Source organism: Thermobia domestica, chromosome 13, assembly GCF_964235325.1.
Source record: "Thermobia domestica chromosome 13, izTheDome1.hap1.1, whole genome shotgun sequence".
Classification (NCBI taxonomy): domain Eukaryota; kingdom Metazoa; phylum Arthropoda; class Insecta; order Zygentoma; family Lepismatidae; genus Thermobia; species Thermobia domestica.
In genome coordinates, this window is record NC_137466.1 from 164,432,634 (window position 1) to 164,449,306 (window position 16,673).

Sequence of the window (16,673 nt, forward strand, 5' to 3'; positions counted from 1 at the left end):
GTATAAACCCATGTTTTGTTGAGCACAATGCCCACTATAACGATGTGGTAGATGATTATTTGATGGATAGATATCTGTTTAATAGTCGCTATAACAAATGGTATATGGTAGAATTTGTTAAGCATTTATCGCAGGTAGATATTAAGATAGACTTTTTGTCGTTGGTTACTCGTTTAACCGCACACAGTTCTCTTTTCCAATCAGCCGCCTTTTTTGCTATGAAAACTAAGGGTAATAGTTATACTGTGATAGCTTTCTTTCGCTATGGAGGACACTTTGGATGAGTTATTAAAGTTTGGGAATCATGTGTGCGAGTTCAGGCCAAGTATCCATATTGCGGATTTACTTGGTTGCTTTACACGATGTGGTAAAATTGCCCTTTTTGCGGTATCTCCTGATACCTATCTGTTGGACCTCGCGGTATTTGGAAACTTGGTGAAAAAGAATAACAAATGGTTTTTCTCACAATAAAGCTATACATACAGAATAATCCATTATGGCGAAAGGTAAATACTACTTTCTCCTTATGCCTAGTTGGAGTAGACTTCGATACATTGTGTAAGAATTTCCAATTAATAGTGGTATTGCACTGTACTTATAATAGTCTGTAATAGTGCGGTTTATTGTAGTCTACCAGCAATAATGATCTCTAAGAGAGTTATTAGGTAAAGATAACAATTACACCGCCATTCTGCGAACAAATTTATAAGACCATATTCTGCTACTCAAACAAACGAAGGAATAAGCTCAGAATTTCTATACTTTTTGTGCTATTCAAATAAACCTATTCACTTTTATACCACCTTTTAGTTTTGTACCAACCACAAAAAAAGGGAAGAAGGACCCTTATAACAAGCTCACTATTTTTATACCATTTTGTATTATTCTATTTTGATTTTTGTAACAACCAGAAGAAAAGTGAAGATGATACATTTTATACCTTTGTGACGGGTTAAAAAAAAACGAGTGGTTCATTTAGTTGTGGTGCTACATTTTGTATATTTTTGTGTCATCCAGATCAGTTTCTTTATTTCTTTTAAAGAAAACAATATACTACTTTCACCTACAATTCAGTTGCCAGTGCCCAATGTTTGTAGCCTATTAAATTCTTAATATTACAATTGTACAAATTGATCCATTTAACAGTTCAATTCTCAGTAACCCTTTGTACTTTTAGCCCTAAAATGTTCTTCTATTCTTACACAATCAAATACATATGCTACAATGGGCTCAGTGTTCATTTACAGAATTAAATAATTGTTTATCTTTTTCTAAAAACCTTTCTACTATTTTGTTGATATAATAATCACACTCTGTAATGTATTCATATACCAGATTAAATTTTTTCTCCAAAGTATAAGTGTTCTTAATATTGCAACCTTTAAAATGCTTCTTTAAATAGAGTTTATAGATTTTTTCTCTCATTTCACGTTTAATTAAGATCGTCCACACCTTTTGCAATAATTCGTAATCATACTGCAGCAAACAGTTGTGATCTTTTTCATTCTCATTATGTTTAGAACATGCTTCACATAATAATACTGAATTTGGTGTATACTCATTAAATAATTGTATAACACATGTATCAATAATAGTTTCACTAGTACACTCGCACTCATTAGCTTCCAGTTCAAAACAGGTAATATTCGAAACACTGTCATCATCACTTTCCGGGAGTATTTCATCATTATATCTATTACAGCGTCTAAAATAATACACTTCTTCTATTTCTTGTGTTGGATACATGATTCTCACTTTATCACGTAATTCATCTGGCAAATCGGGGTCAGACGGTTGGATTACCAGTATTGGTTTCTCGTTTTCACGCTGAATTTCTTTTTCTCTAGGTGAAACATAAGCAATTTCCATGCTAGTCATTTTTCTACTCTTCCGCAAAAACAAATCAAGTGTGACACATCTACTTATAAACCTACAATAAAAACATTCTATGCATTCTCCGTGTTTAATAATATGTTTCAAGGCAATGCAAAATAATTCGTTAATTTAACGTCATGATGTATGTTCTATTATTTCCAAATATACTCCATAATCTTATATTCCATTATAATAAAATACATAAATGCAAATATATATATTTGTCTTTTTGGACTTAGACGAGGAAAGAAAGTTTAAAAAATAATTGAATCGTTGAGCAATAGGCAGTACGTTTGCAATACAAGTGTTAGGTAACGCATTCGTAACGCTGCTTAAATATCTGCAGCAACAGAATGAATAATTTCGCACTCTTTATAGATGGTGTGGAACATGAAACTTTTCTTTTCCTTGATGAGCTGATTCTTACTTTGATATGATTCCTTCTGCTTTTTTCCTCTATCACCACTCTGATCAAAAATGGTCATGCATGCTGTTATGATTCGTCGTCCTTCATCAGTTTTCTTTAGTACGCTAATTGCTATGGATTAAGTTATAATTGAATTATGACGCAATTTAGTTAGTGACCGGGAAACTTTGGACTTAGCGTCGCCGTTAGTATTTTGTAAACCTAATTCCTAAACACACGTCAATACCCATATAGTGACGGGAGAGGCAATTTAAATTGTTCTCTGGATGACACAAAAATATACAAAATGTAGCACCACAACTAAATGAACCACTCGTTTTTTTTAACCCGTCACAAAGGTATAAAATGTATCATCTTCACTTTTCTTCTGGTTGTTACAAAAATCAAAATAGAATAATACAAAATGGTATAAAAATAGTGAGCTTGTTATAATGGTCCTTCTTCCCTTTTTTTGTGGTTGGTACAAAACTAAAAGGTGGTATAAAAGTGAATAGGTTTATTTGAATAGCACAAAAAGTATAGAAATTCTGAGCTTATTCCTTCGTTTGTTTGAGTAGCAGAATATGGTCTTATAAATCTGTTCGCAGAATGGCGGTGTAATTGTTATCTTTACCTAATAACTCTCTTAGAGATCATTATTGCTGGTAGACTACAATAAACCGCACTATTACAGACTATTATAAGTACAGTGCAATACCACTATTAATTGGAAATTCTTACACAATGTATCGAAGTCTACTCCAACTAGGCATAAGGAGAAAGTAGTATTTACCTTTTGCCATAATGGGTTATTCTGTATGTATAGCTTTATTGTGAGAAAAACCATTTGTTATTCTTTTTCACCAAGTTTCCAAATACCGCGAGGTCCAACAGATAGGTATCAGGAGATACCGCAAAAAGGGCAATTTTACCACATCGTGTAAAGCAACCAAGTAAATCTGCAATCTGGATACTTGGCCTGAACTCGCACACATGATTCCAAAACTTTAATAACTCATCCAAAGTGTCCTGCGTTCCCCCATAGCGAAAGAAAGCTATCACAGTATAACTATTACCCTTAGTTTTCATGGCAAAAAGGTAGCTGATTGGAAAAGAGAACTGTGTGCAGTTAAACGAGTAACCAACGACAAAAAGTCTATCTTAATATCTACCTGCGATAAATGCTTAACAAATTCTATCATATACCATTTGTTATAGCGACTATTAAACAAATATCTATCCATCAAATAATCGTCTACCACATCGTTATAGTGGGCATTGTGCTCAACAAAACATGGGTTTATACCATTATCCAATCGAAAATATCTAACTGTAGACCTAGAATAAGCGGGGCGACCATTACGTTGTACCACAGGGAAATGAAAAACTTCGGCCATTGTAATGCACACAACCAAGTATGTGTTAAAGGTTTTAGTCGTTAATACAAAATAAAGAAGCCAACAAAACTAAATATTCTACACCTTCTCGGTGGTAATGGTACAACACTAAATCCCCAGCTGGTACAAAATAAAATATCCATTCAAATTTTTTTGCCCGGTAGAAAACTAAATTCCGTACATATGCCACTCAAATTCATTTATTCTTCCTTTTGACACCTAAAATAATAATAATAATGATTTAAAATTTAATTTTCCATTTTTTTCACTCTCTCCTTATCTCTACTTAATTAAAAACTATCGTTTCTACTAATACTGTATTTACCCATATGGAACTGTCTCAAAATTATCTATTCGTTTTCTTTTACTAGATGTAACCTGATAAATTCTAAGATGTGGATAATTTCCAAGTAAAGCAGAAGATCGAGAGAATCGAATCTTGCTGCCCTTGGTCTAAAATGCATGCCGAAGACAGTAGAAGAAAGAATTTGTTTTCTAATTTCTGGAGTGGGGCTAAGAAGCTTGTCTGTTGTATAAAAGGTATACTCCAATATGGATTACTGAATCGACGCCCTACTAGCGGGTTTCTAAAGCATAAGGAGAGAGTAGAATTTTTTGCCATAGTGGCCTAATTCGTATGTATTCGAAAATGAAAGTCGCAATAATGCCATATTGTTTTATTTTTTTACTATGTACTAATTGATCTACTCGCAGCAGGATTACTTAAAATGAACCTCCTTCAAATTTGTTTCTTCGTTACAAAAGGCACATAAATTCTGAGCTAGTTAAAAATTGATTGCTTTGTTTAATCGTGTAGCTCCTCTTTTCTGTTTGGTACAAATTCTGTCTGTTAAAAATGGTTCTCGTTGGTACAAAAGGAAATAGGACAACCCCAATGAATGGCAGAAAAAAGTATAGAATGCTGATTCTGCTTAGTACAAAACTGATTAGGTCACCCAAATTTATTGCTCCTTCGGTTTCTTTTTTGTCGCTGGTGCTCCATTTTTTTTCTTGGTACATAAGAAAATAGTCCATCCAAATTTTATTCGTTCTTCACTTCTTTTTCTTATTTTGTTAGGTACAAAACTAGATATTCAACCCAAATTTATTCCTTCACTTTTTTTCCAGTTGGTACATAAGGAAATAATCCAATCAAATTTTGAATAACCCAAACAGGTACAGAAATTCTAAGCTAGTTGCAAATGAGATTTCTCGTTGGTACAAAATTCAATAGGGCACTCAAATTTATTCCTCCTTCACTTTTTCTCCTTGGTACAAAAATTTTCCGACGCTCAATCTACGAGTTATTCTGGTTTAAATATTTGACCTTTTTGGGACATGTAGTTGCTGGTGACCAATTACTAAATGTGGAAACAGCACCTCAATATGTTGCTTCGTTCACTAGTCTGATTTTTGACCTCCGTGGTAAGTACCTTTAGGACATGTAGTAGTTGATGACCTGTCACTAAAATGTGGAAACCGCCCCTCAATATGTTGCTTCGTTTTCGAGTTTGACCTTTGACCTCGATGGTCAGTATTTTTGGAACATGTAGTTACTGGTGACCAATTACTAAATGTGGAAACAACATCTCAATATGTGGCTCCGTTTACGAGTTATTAGGTTTTAAGTAGGTTGACCTTTGACCTCGATGATCATGATTTTGGAACGTGTAGTACCGGATGACCTATTACTAGATTTGGAAACACCATCTCAATATGTGGCTCCGTTTACGAGTTATTAGGTTTTAAGTAGGTTGACCTTTGACCTCGATGATCATTATTTTGGAACATGTAGTACCTGATGACCAATTACTAGATGTGGAAACAGCATTTCAATATGTGGATCTATTTAAGAGTTATTAGGTTTTAAGTATGTTGACCTTTAACCTCGATGGCCACTATTTTGGGACTTGTGGTACCTGATGACCTATTACTCAATGTGGAAACGGCATCTCAATATGTGGCTCCGTTTTCGAGTGATTAGGTTTTAAGTAGGTTGACCTTTGACCTCGATGGTCATGATTTTGGAACTTGTAGTAGCTGATGACGTATTAATAGATTTGGAAACACCACTTCAATATTTGGCTCAGTTTTCGTGTTATTAGGTTTTAAGTATGTTGACCTTTGACCTCGATGGTCATGATTTTGGAACTTGTAGTACCTGGTGACCAATTACTAAATGTGGAAACAGCATTTCAATATGTGGATCCATTTAAGAGTTATTAGGTTTTAAGTATGTTGACCTTTGACCTCGATGGGCACTATTTTGGGACTTGTGGTACCTGATGACCTATTACTCAATGTGGAAACGGCATCTCAATATGTGGCTCCGTTTTCGAGTGATTAGGTTTTAAGTAGGTTGACCTTTGACCTCGATGGTCATGATTTTGGAACTTGTAGTAGCTGATGACGTATTACTAGATTTGGAAACACCACTTCAATATGTGGCTCCGTTTTCGAGTGATTAGGTTTTAAGTATGTTGACCTTTGACCTCGATGGTCATGATTTTGGAACTTGTAGTACCTGATGACCTATTACTAGATTTGGAAACAGCATCTCAATATGTGGATCCGTTTTTGAGTGATTAGGTTTTAAGTATGTTGACCTTTGACCTCGATGGTCATGATTTTGGAACTTGTAGTAGTTGATGACTAGTTACTAGATTTGGAAACACCACCTCAATATGTGGATCCATTTAAGAGTTATTAGGTTTTAAGTATGTTGACCTTTGACCTCGATGACCACTATTTTGGATCTTGTAGTACCTGATGACCAATTACCAGACTTGGAAACACCATCTCAATATGTGGATCCGTTTTCGAGTTATTAGGTTTTAAGTATGTTGACCTTTGACCTCGATGGTCAATGTTTTGGATCTTGTAGTACCTGATGACCAATTACCAGACTTGGAAGCACCATCTCAATATGTGGCCCCGTTTTCGTGTTATTAGGTTTTAAGTATCTTGACCTTTGACCTCGATGGTCATTATTTTGGAACTTGTGGTTGCTGGTGACCCGTTACTAAATGTGGAAACACGACCTCAATATGTGCATCCGTTTTTGAGTTATTAGGTTTTAAGTGTCATACAATCGACGTATCCCTCATAAACTATAAGACTCAGGTAAAAGTAGGTGTGGTATTGGTAATCAGCATTTCCGAAAACCCCCATATGCCGAGTTTCATCCAAATTGGATAAAATTGTCGTAGAAAGGGCGTATGCCACAAAAACTATAGGACCCAGTTATATTCGTACTCAACATGGTCGAAAACCCCCATATGCCGAGTTTCATCCAAATCGGTTAAAATTATCATAGAAAGGGCGTATCCCACATGAACCATAAGACCCAGGTAAAAATAAGAATGATATTCGTACTCAGCATGGTCGAAAACCCCTGTATACCGAGTTTCACCCAAATCGGTTAAAATTGTCATAGAAAGGGCGTATCCCACATGAACCATAAGACCCAGGTAAAAATAAGAATGATATTCGTACTCAGCATGGCCGAAAACCCCCATATGCCGAGTTTCACCCAAATCGGTTAAAATTGTCATAGAAAGGGCGTATCCCACATAAACTGTATAGCTCTATTATGTTGCTATAAAGTGCTCGTAAAAGAGAACGGGGGTGTTATGTCTTATTTTATGTTTCTGCGCATAGCCGTAGTCTGCTCCTGAACTGGAACAATCTGTGGTCTGCTCCATTATGTTGCTATAAAGTGTTCGTAAAAGAGAACGGGGGTGTTATGTCTTATTTTATGTTTCTGCGCATAGCCGTAGTCTGCTCCTGAACTGGAACAATCTGCGGTCTGCTCCATTATGTTGCTATAAAGTGCTCGTAAAAGAGAACGGGGGTGTTATGTCCTATTTTATGTTTCTGCGCATAGCCGTAATCTGCTCCTGAACTGGAACAGTCTGCGGTCTGCTGTGTGTGTGTGTTGTTATTTTTTATTCTCTGCTCTATTATGTTGCTATAAAGTGCTCGTAAAAGAGAACGGGGGTGTTATGTCTTATTTTATGTTTCTGCGCATAGCCGTAATCTGCTCCTGAACTGAAACAGTCTGTGGTCTGCTGGTGTGTGTGTGTGTGTGTGTTCTGGTACCATTGATAAATAGAACGACAGTTCTGCTCCGGTGGAATCGGAACAGTTTTGCACATATGCGCAGTAGGTCAAAAATTGGTCTCAAAATGGAGGGCGAATACTCCCCCATTATTCTCTGCTATGTTTAAAAAGAGTGCTCATAAAAGGGAACGAATCTTATGTAATATGTGCTGCGTTAAATAGGTGAATGGAAAATGTGATATCTCCTCAGCTATGTGTTCGTAAAGTGCTCATAAAAGGGTACGCGAGGTCCGGCGTCGACCGATCTGCGCAGACCGTGCGCGTGGTCGGCCAATCGCCGTTAAGGGGCGGGGTCCGGCGCCAGCCAATCGGTGGGTGTCCGCATCCAGCCAATCGGCGTGAACGGGGCGGGGTCCGGTACCAGCCAATCGGCGGGGGTCCCGCGCCAGCCAATCTGCGGGGTCCGCTGCCAGCCAATCGGAGGTCGTAAAAGAGTGTGACCAATCGGCGTCAAGGGGCGTGGCCGACGCCAGCCAATCAGCGTCAAGGGGCGTGGCAGGGGGCGTGGCCTACACCGACCAATCAGCGTCAAGGGGGCGTGGCCAGCCAATCAGCGTCAAGGGGCGTGGCGGGTCACGTGACCGGCGCCAGCCAATCAGCGTCGAGGGTTTGCGCATGCGCAGTAGGAAAAAAACAGCACCAAGTGTCCCCACTCTACTCACTTCGATTTACATTTTTTCAGGCTCTTTCAGAATTTACCATTGCAGTTCCATAAGGAAAAAAAAATCGAAATTTGACCTTTGACCCTATATCTCTTCAATCTTTAGTACAAGTGACATGCTTCTATGGCGAAACAAAACTTACGTTCTTCGTCTAAAGTTACAGCAAATTGCACGGCTTTACCTCATATCACTTTTGCACAGTGAACAAATGAAATTGACACACGTATTAGTCAGCCCTCTGTATTAGTCAACCTTATGAAAGGTGTTTTGTTATCTAAATATGTAGGAAATAATGTAATTTAATTGATTCATTATATAACCGTCTGTTAGACATATTGAATATGTGCTTTGTTAATGTTGCATTTCGTGCAAAATTATTCTTTGTTTAATTGTTATCAATGCGACAGCTTAACTGTTATCAAGGAAACAGTTTTATTGTTATCAGTTGACCTTAGAACTTAGTCAATCAATAATATACACTGTATATCGGATTTAAGAGAATTTCACGTTTAAATGTATTATAATTAGAATTGAACATATACATTTCATTTACCTTACTGGGGATACGGTAGCTCAGTGATAGAGCACTTACCTCCTGTACGTGGGGTCCCTGGTTCAATCCCCGGCCAAGCAAGTTTGTGGTGGACATCATTCTCGTGGTACTCCCGTTTCCTCACACTTTCTCATTCCAGTAATCATTCTATCATCGTTCACTTACTTTAATCATCGTCTCCCTTAGCCTAAGAAGCAGAATCGTGGGACATTATAGACTCAAAGATTTCATTTATTTTTTTTTACTTATCTCACATGCTGAAAACTCGACAAGAAAGTATTAATTAAATTTTCTTTATGCATTTTACAACTACAGGAGCGAGGATTAAACATCCTTTTTAACCCCCAATATCAACATTTACGTACGTTAAATTAAGTGAGCTAGAATTTGCCTTGGAGAAGACCAATCAGACAAGATATTAACATTTCTTACCTAGCAACAAGTGACATTCCAACTGGGAATGTGCTCATTTCTCTATTGGCCATCAATAATTCGTCAACAGTTTTTGGCCTTTTACTGAAAAATCCATAGTAAATGCCAATTATTGAGGAAATCAACAACATTCCAACAAATATTACGTAATCCGTCCATCCAAAGCGCTTTACTAATTTGTCCAGCTCAATCTCTTCGGCAGTATTGTAGGAGTCCATGTTGAATGCACCTGGAAAAAAATTCAAAATCATTCAAGTTCACTAAGATGAACTGTTTATTAATCTACATTAGTATTCAACTACTATCAGTATAGATCCTAACGTTTGTTTTACAGATTCTGACACTTAAGAGGTACGTCAGGTTTACAAAATTCTGTACCCACTCATAGAATGTTGGACATTTTTTTTTTTTTTTTGGCTAAGTTGCTGACATTAACAAGTTTATGAGTGAAGTTGGTGTTGTATTTTCAGTTGAGGAGTCTGATTTAGAGTAAGCTGTCCTCTATTGAAGGAAAAAGACAGCAGCTTGGTGAAAACCACTCGCCTTCAGTTCATTCAACTTCTTGCGACGTCTTTACAAAATATTTACGTAAGGAGCATTGTGCGATATTTCGATATATCGATCAATATGTTCGTATTTTTCGATATTTCACTGTTACCCCGGATGAATTTAAACTAGTAAACATAATAGTTCCATAAATCTCCCATCCTTCCTTAATCATTTGCCCCAAACCGCATGAAAAACGGACCTCCTCAGTTAGAAATTCTAGACTCAAATGAAATCTGTGAGATTAAAAAAAAATCACCCTGTATAATGGATAAAATGGAATTAGATAGCGACGACCAGTTTTTAAATATGGAATTCAGTGCCGCAAGAATGTTTCATTTCTGATTTTATTCCTCTATAGCAACTAAAGTAATATATATCAGTTAGTACTTGCCATTTCAATATTGAGCTCTACAGAGCAAAAGGGGGCCGAGGTGGCTCAGTGGTAGAGCGTTCACCTCTGGTGCATGGGATCCAGGGTTCAAACTCTGCTCCCGCCAAGTGAACTTTGTGGTGGACGAACACCGTGTGCGTGAGTTCCCTCGGAGTTCTTCCATTTTCTTCATTCCACCATTTCACTCATTTCTCATCTTCACCGTCTCCTTTAGCCTAGCCGGCATAACCGTGGGACGTAAAACTAAAAAATTTCATTTCCTTTTTATTTTCTATAGAGCAAAAACAATAATGGCTTTTTGATATGGATTGAGGGTCAGAGGAACAGATTTTATCCTTGATATCATTCCCATAGAAGTTATAGTTGCACTACTTCAAGTCTGAGTATTGAATTTGCATAGTATTGAATTTGCACACAGTGAAACGGAACTTATTATTATCATTAGTAATTCAAGAAAACAATATTATATAGCTACTAACATAAAGGTGCAATAATGTGTTCAATATTTCCAATACTGATCAATGACAACATATCGGAAATGGCATAAAACAAAATTGAATGCGACTTGACCGCTAATTTCACCACTTCGGACACGTTACAAAACTTTCTTTTTCTTCTAATTTTAATCTTTAACAAATCATGTGCAGATACTGATCAATTTAATGAAAAATCTGAAAAAAAAAAATGCAACTTAACCTGATTAATATGGTATTGGATCTCTCGTCTTTAGAGCTCTGTTGCTACTTGCAATAGAATTATTGATGTCGAGATTGTGAAATATTAAATCACTGCTGTGCATCGCTTAGTTTTATGAGTGAAAATAGAAGTGGAAATCTGCATCTCATTCGTGTCTTCAAAACGGAACAGGCCAATTGTGTTCAGTTTTAGGGGTTGGGTGTGTCTGGGGAGGTGTTCAACATCCTTCTACTGTTTCTCAAACCATGCTCCAATAGCTACAGGTGTGTGAAATGGCGCATTATCATGCTGAAATATGGCGTCATTGAACGGAAGCAATATATGGACCAAATTGATGCAATATGGTTCCCTAAAATGGCAACACAGTCACAGGCAGTGACACGACCGGAGAGAATCAGGACAGGATCAACTGAAAATCAGAATATTTCAGTTCAGAGAATCACAGAGCTGCCGCCATGTTTCACGGTTTGGCGGAGACACTACAGATTACACGCTTCTTTAAACGTCCACTACATATAAACACGCCCCACGTGATTTGAAATAAAGGGTGAATGATAACTTATCTGACAAGACCCATATTTCATGTTCACATCACCATAGGCGTCTTGCCAAAGCATTATGGCCACTTTTCAGCGTTTTCACACATGTAACCCGACCCTGTATGCGCATATGATTTAACTCATGGCAGACTGTGATTATCGACACAGGATGAGAGAGTTGCTGCTTGAGTTTCTATGTGATTTGGATGGTGGTTATTAGGAAAAGTCATTTTAACGCTCGACATAACCTATCACTGAAGATTTTCTTCTGAGCACTGTTCCTCTTCGTTGCTATGATTTTCCCGTGAGTTTTGTATGCTTTCATCACCTTGGATACTATCCCTCGCGACACATCCGACATGCCGATACATTTTCACTCTCGTCACGCTCGCATCACCTAACCAAGCCTCAACTATTTGCCCCCTTTGCAAATCGCAATGATTGTCCATTTTACACTATCACCGTCTGCTCAGAGTATACTGGACACTGCCGTTCTACTGTTCTTCACGTAGAGTTTACCCTAAGACTATCAAGAGCCTTCCGTTGCAGTCGCCACCTGACCGTGGCCAACCTAAACCACTAACATGTTTCCAACTCTAGGTGTTGCCACTAAATTTATGAGTTTATCTCGTCTCTATAATAGATTTGACTATCCACTGCTTAATAGCATAAAAATCCGAGGGGGATAAATCGAAGAATTGATCATCCTTACAGGAAAGCGTTTTAGAGGTTCTTCGTGGTTAAATGGTTTACAGATGTACCCAGGTCATTTGATTAGAGGGTCACTGAGTGTAGTGATAGCTTATTAACAGAATACCACAGCAAGAGATAATAATTGGATATTTATTTGATTTAAAGAGCTGACAGAGTTGTTTGTAAAAAAAAAAAATAATATATTTTCTTTATATTTACTTATTTTCGAAAATGTGAATAAAAGTAATTATTTTCGAGTATATCCCGCACAACCCTTAGTTACGCCTATCTAATTATTAGTATTCTTGTGTGTGTTATGGTAGATCCTCGTTCGATTCTCGATAAGAGTACATGTAATAATATGATAGAATAAGTCTACGTGTTATACACTCTCGATGCTATAATTTAATTTTAAAAGAAACAAAGGAAGGAATTCTTATAATAAATAGTGTTCAAATCTCTGGAAACTACAAGTAGACATAAATATTTAAAAGCAGATGGCTAAAGAAGAAATAAAATGAAATCTTTCAGTTTTACGTCCCCACGATTATTCCGGCTAGGCTAAAGGAGACAGTGATAATGAGAAATAAAGAAAATGGTGGACTGAAGAAAGTGGGAGGAAACAAGGGATTCCCGAGAAAGTCCACGCACATGGTGTTTGTCCACCACGAAGTTCACTTGGCCCGAACTGGAATCGAACGAAGGATCCCATGCACCAGAGATGACCATGGTTAGAGGTGAGTTGAATCGTGACCATGGTCAGAGGTGAGTTTAATCCAGAACATTTGTCGAGGAATTTGACTGTGAACAAATACCTTGGATTTCTAAAAATACGACAAACATTTTAGTGAGAACAAATGTTTTTTAAAGCTTTTTGGCGAAACCGCATAATACTCAATAGCCATTAAACACAGTAGCGTAGCGTGGTATTTCGAAATGGAGATGCCAAAGTTAGTCACTTGTGCCATACAATACTACTAAAATCAGCAGTACATAGCTATACCGATGGGAAATATAGGGTTGTAAAAAATTTAGGGGGGAGGCCCCCTAATTGGTGGCCTAGTGGGGCATACAGAAGCAAATGCGTAGATTACGTCAGAAGCCAATAAGCAATTGTCTCAGCTTCTTCTTACTACTACCGTGTGACAAGAAAACTCGGCCCCGCTGTTGTATGAACATTGTTTCCAGTATAGTTCCCTTTATTTCTTTCTCGTGGGCAGCTTCTTTCTCCGCATACCATACTTCAATCTCGTTCTTTAAAAAGTCACCCCTAGAAATTTGTCATCTTGAGTCCGAAACTCAGACGCCCATTCGTGAATATGGGCCTGAGTGTATACGTATATCATTTGAAGATGTAAATAGAAAACACTTAAACCTGCTCTGGGGCCTGTTTCTGAGTATGTATCTCGTTGTCAGATATCCAGATACTGAAGGCAGGGGCGCAAATCTCTCTTCAACGTTCGGGAAACGGGTAAGACCGTTCCCATTTTTTAAATCGATCTTCAAAATATTTATGAAGTTGGAAAACAATGCTGTGGAGGATCAGAGTTGTCTTCAACATTTGGAGGAGGGCAGATTTGAGGGAGGAGGGTATATTTTAGGCTTACTCAGGGGGGAGGGGTGATGAAACTCATATTACGGTAGATGAATCTAATTTCTGAGGTGAACCTGTTGTATATTATATACCAGGCGATGTAGATAAAATTGTGATACGTATCAAGTGTCGTGAACACATTATGAAATCTGAATACATGCATATTTATAATTGATATATTTCTATTTACGCATCCACAATGATCCACATTAAAATTTTAGGACACTTGTTTTGTAATAATATAAATAATGACTTCCCCAAAACTATGAAAGAAAATCAACTATGTATGGCGCAACAATACTCTTATTTCAGCAAAATTATGATGATCACAATAGCATTATAGGAATCGTTACAGGAATTAAACAAATAGGTGAAAATAGACTAACAATAATAAATGATAATGAAATATTAAAAAAACACGATTCTTTTTTTTAAAAATGAAACAAGGGAAACAATTTCATCCCACTTTCCTTTGTGGCATTCGGATACAAATCATCACAATTTCAAATCGGGTGGAGGGGACATATCCCCCTCATCTCCTCGGGATATGTGCTAATGACTGAAGGGCCCAAGCAATCTTTGCGAGGGGCGAGAATGCTGGCTCTCTTGGTCTACCAGATCGGTGACCGCTTTTCTACAGAATGCTCTATATTTATGCTTGTGTGTGTGAGCTCCCTCAAAGAATTTCTGGCCACGCCACTGGACATACTATGTATTTATGATGAAGATTAATAGTTTGCCTTTAATTATGCTACCTACCGTTTCCCTTGGGTGCTGGCTCACGAAGAACTCCCTAAGAAAACAGCTGATAACAATCCTGGTCCAGGCTCATATTCTGTTGGGCGCAGATTGATAATGTTGAAATGTGAACAGTGATTTGACATGAGCCACGTTGATGCTTTTGAGACTCAGGTTGTGTTATACTTACTTTTGCGTATGCACACGCATACGTACACGTAACTGGCAAGCCGTCTGCTCGCAGGAATTCACACACACATGAATGAAGACGGTGATATTTACTTAGGTAAATTCCTATTTATTGAGTATAGATATATGCAGTGTTGGGTAAGTTACTTGTAAAAATGTAACGCGTTACAAGTTACTTTACTTTCTCTTAAAATGTAACGCGTTAGTAACGCGTTACTTGCCCCCAAAAAGTAACTGTTACTTTACTTCGAAAGTAACGCGTTACTAACTCGTTACTTTTAGGTCCGAAACTTTAAAAATGTGAAACAATATGACTTCAATTTTCCTTACTACTATTACTACCGCTATTATTATTATTATTATTATTATTATTATTATTATTATTATTATTATTATTATTATTATTATTATTATTATTATTGTTGCACGTTCTCAATCGCTTTATGTAAATGCAAGGACAATTTTTTACTTGATATATGAACATTTTCATATAATGTAACATTGATAAAATGCCATACTTCGTTACTCGTAGGGATGGGCACGAGGGAGTTTTCTTTGAGACGTGATTTGACTAGAAACAGACATCTTTGAGCTCGACCCGAGAACTCGACTCGAAAAATTTCCTCCAACTCGACTTGAATTGGGGTCGAGTTTCGAGTCGACTAGAGCCAAATCCGGTGTGTAGTTTCGAGTACATTCTTCAAGTATATTACATAGACAGTATAATTATTATCAATAACACTACTACTACTACAACTTATTATTATTATTATTATTATTATTATTATTATTATTATTATTATTATTATTATTATTATTAATTATAACAACACTGTATATAAAAAGAAAAATAGGCGGTTTGTATTTGAATACCAAAAATCTAGTTGATTGCCAACCTTGGTAGTCGTGACGTCTAGGAGTCAAGGACATTGCTCACGAGCTTCTGAATTTGGGTTGAGGGACTAGGTTGAGTATTCGGGCTCGAGCTTAACATTATTAAAAGTTATAGGGCACTGGCCAAATATCTTCAAAACTGCTCGGCCCGGGTTTAGAATTGTCAACGACTCAAGGAGCTCAGCTGACAGCTCATTTACTATTGACCCGAACGGAGAAGTGAGCCGAGCCAACAGCTCACCCAACCGACTCTGCTAGTTGAGCCGAACCGAGCAAATGGCTCATCCCTACCAAGCTAGCTCGAGCCTATGGTTCACCCCAAGTGAGCCAGCTAGAGCCATCTTCTCAGTTGAGCCGAGTCGAGCTGAGCTTGTTATAAAAAATCTCTTGTGGTTTCGCTATCGAGACGAGACGAGATGCGAGCAGTGTGTCCTCTCGTGAACAACATTAAAAGTATTCCATATTACTGTTCATCTTACATTTCTCATGGCTTTCGTTTTCCAGTGTAATCAGGCCTTGATTTCAAGACGACTTAAAACTAACAAGCCATTTATCAAACTCGACTGGACTCGAAACTCGACGCGAAAAACTAAATCGGCTGGGAACTCGACTCAAGTATATTACCCTTGACTTGACTTGAAACTCGACTTGAATTCGAGTCGAGTCGAGTTTTAGCTCCCTATGCGTTAGAAAAAATGGTTGCTTATTATTATTCTGCTAAACTAATTATATAATAATAACAATGTTATGTAAAATTAAAAATAAAGAATATAGAGAAACATTACACTACTCTATAATCAACGGGACTCTAGGATAAGCAAACTCATGTGAAAGAACTCCAATATTACATACCATCAGCAGCATCAGCAAATATTACATTACATACAACTCCAATATTACATCCTAGGCCCGATGAGTAATAAAATAGGCCTGCTCATCAGAA

At 37.3% G+C, this 16,673-nt stretch overlaps 1 protein-coding gene across 1 annotated transcript in view; it reads right to left on the bottom strand.

The window, feature by feature from the left end:
* Positions 1-16,673, bottom strand: part of LOC145668705 (sodium-coupled monocarboxylate transporter 1-like) — a 168,564-nt gene that overhangs the window by 76,689 nt on the left and 75,202 nt on the right. The window contains exon 2 of the mRNA XM_081736803.1: positions 9,448-9,676. Coding sequence (XP_081592929.1) covers positions 9,448-9,665 — 218 coding nt within the window. The 5' untranslated portion in view covers positions 9,666-9,676. The remainder of the gene's footprint in view (positions 1-9,447; positions 9,677-16,673) is intronic.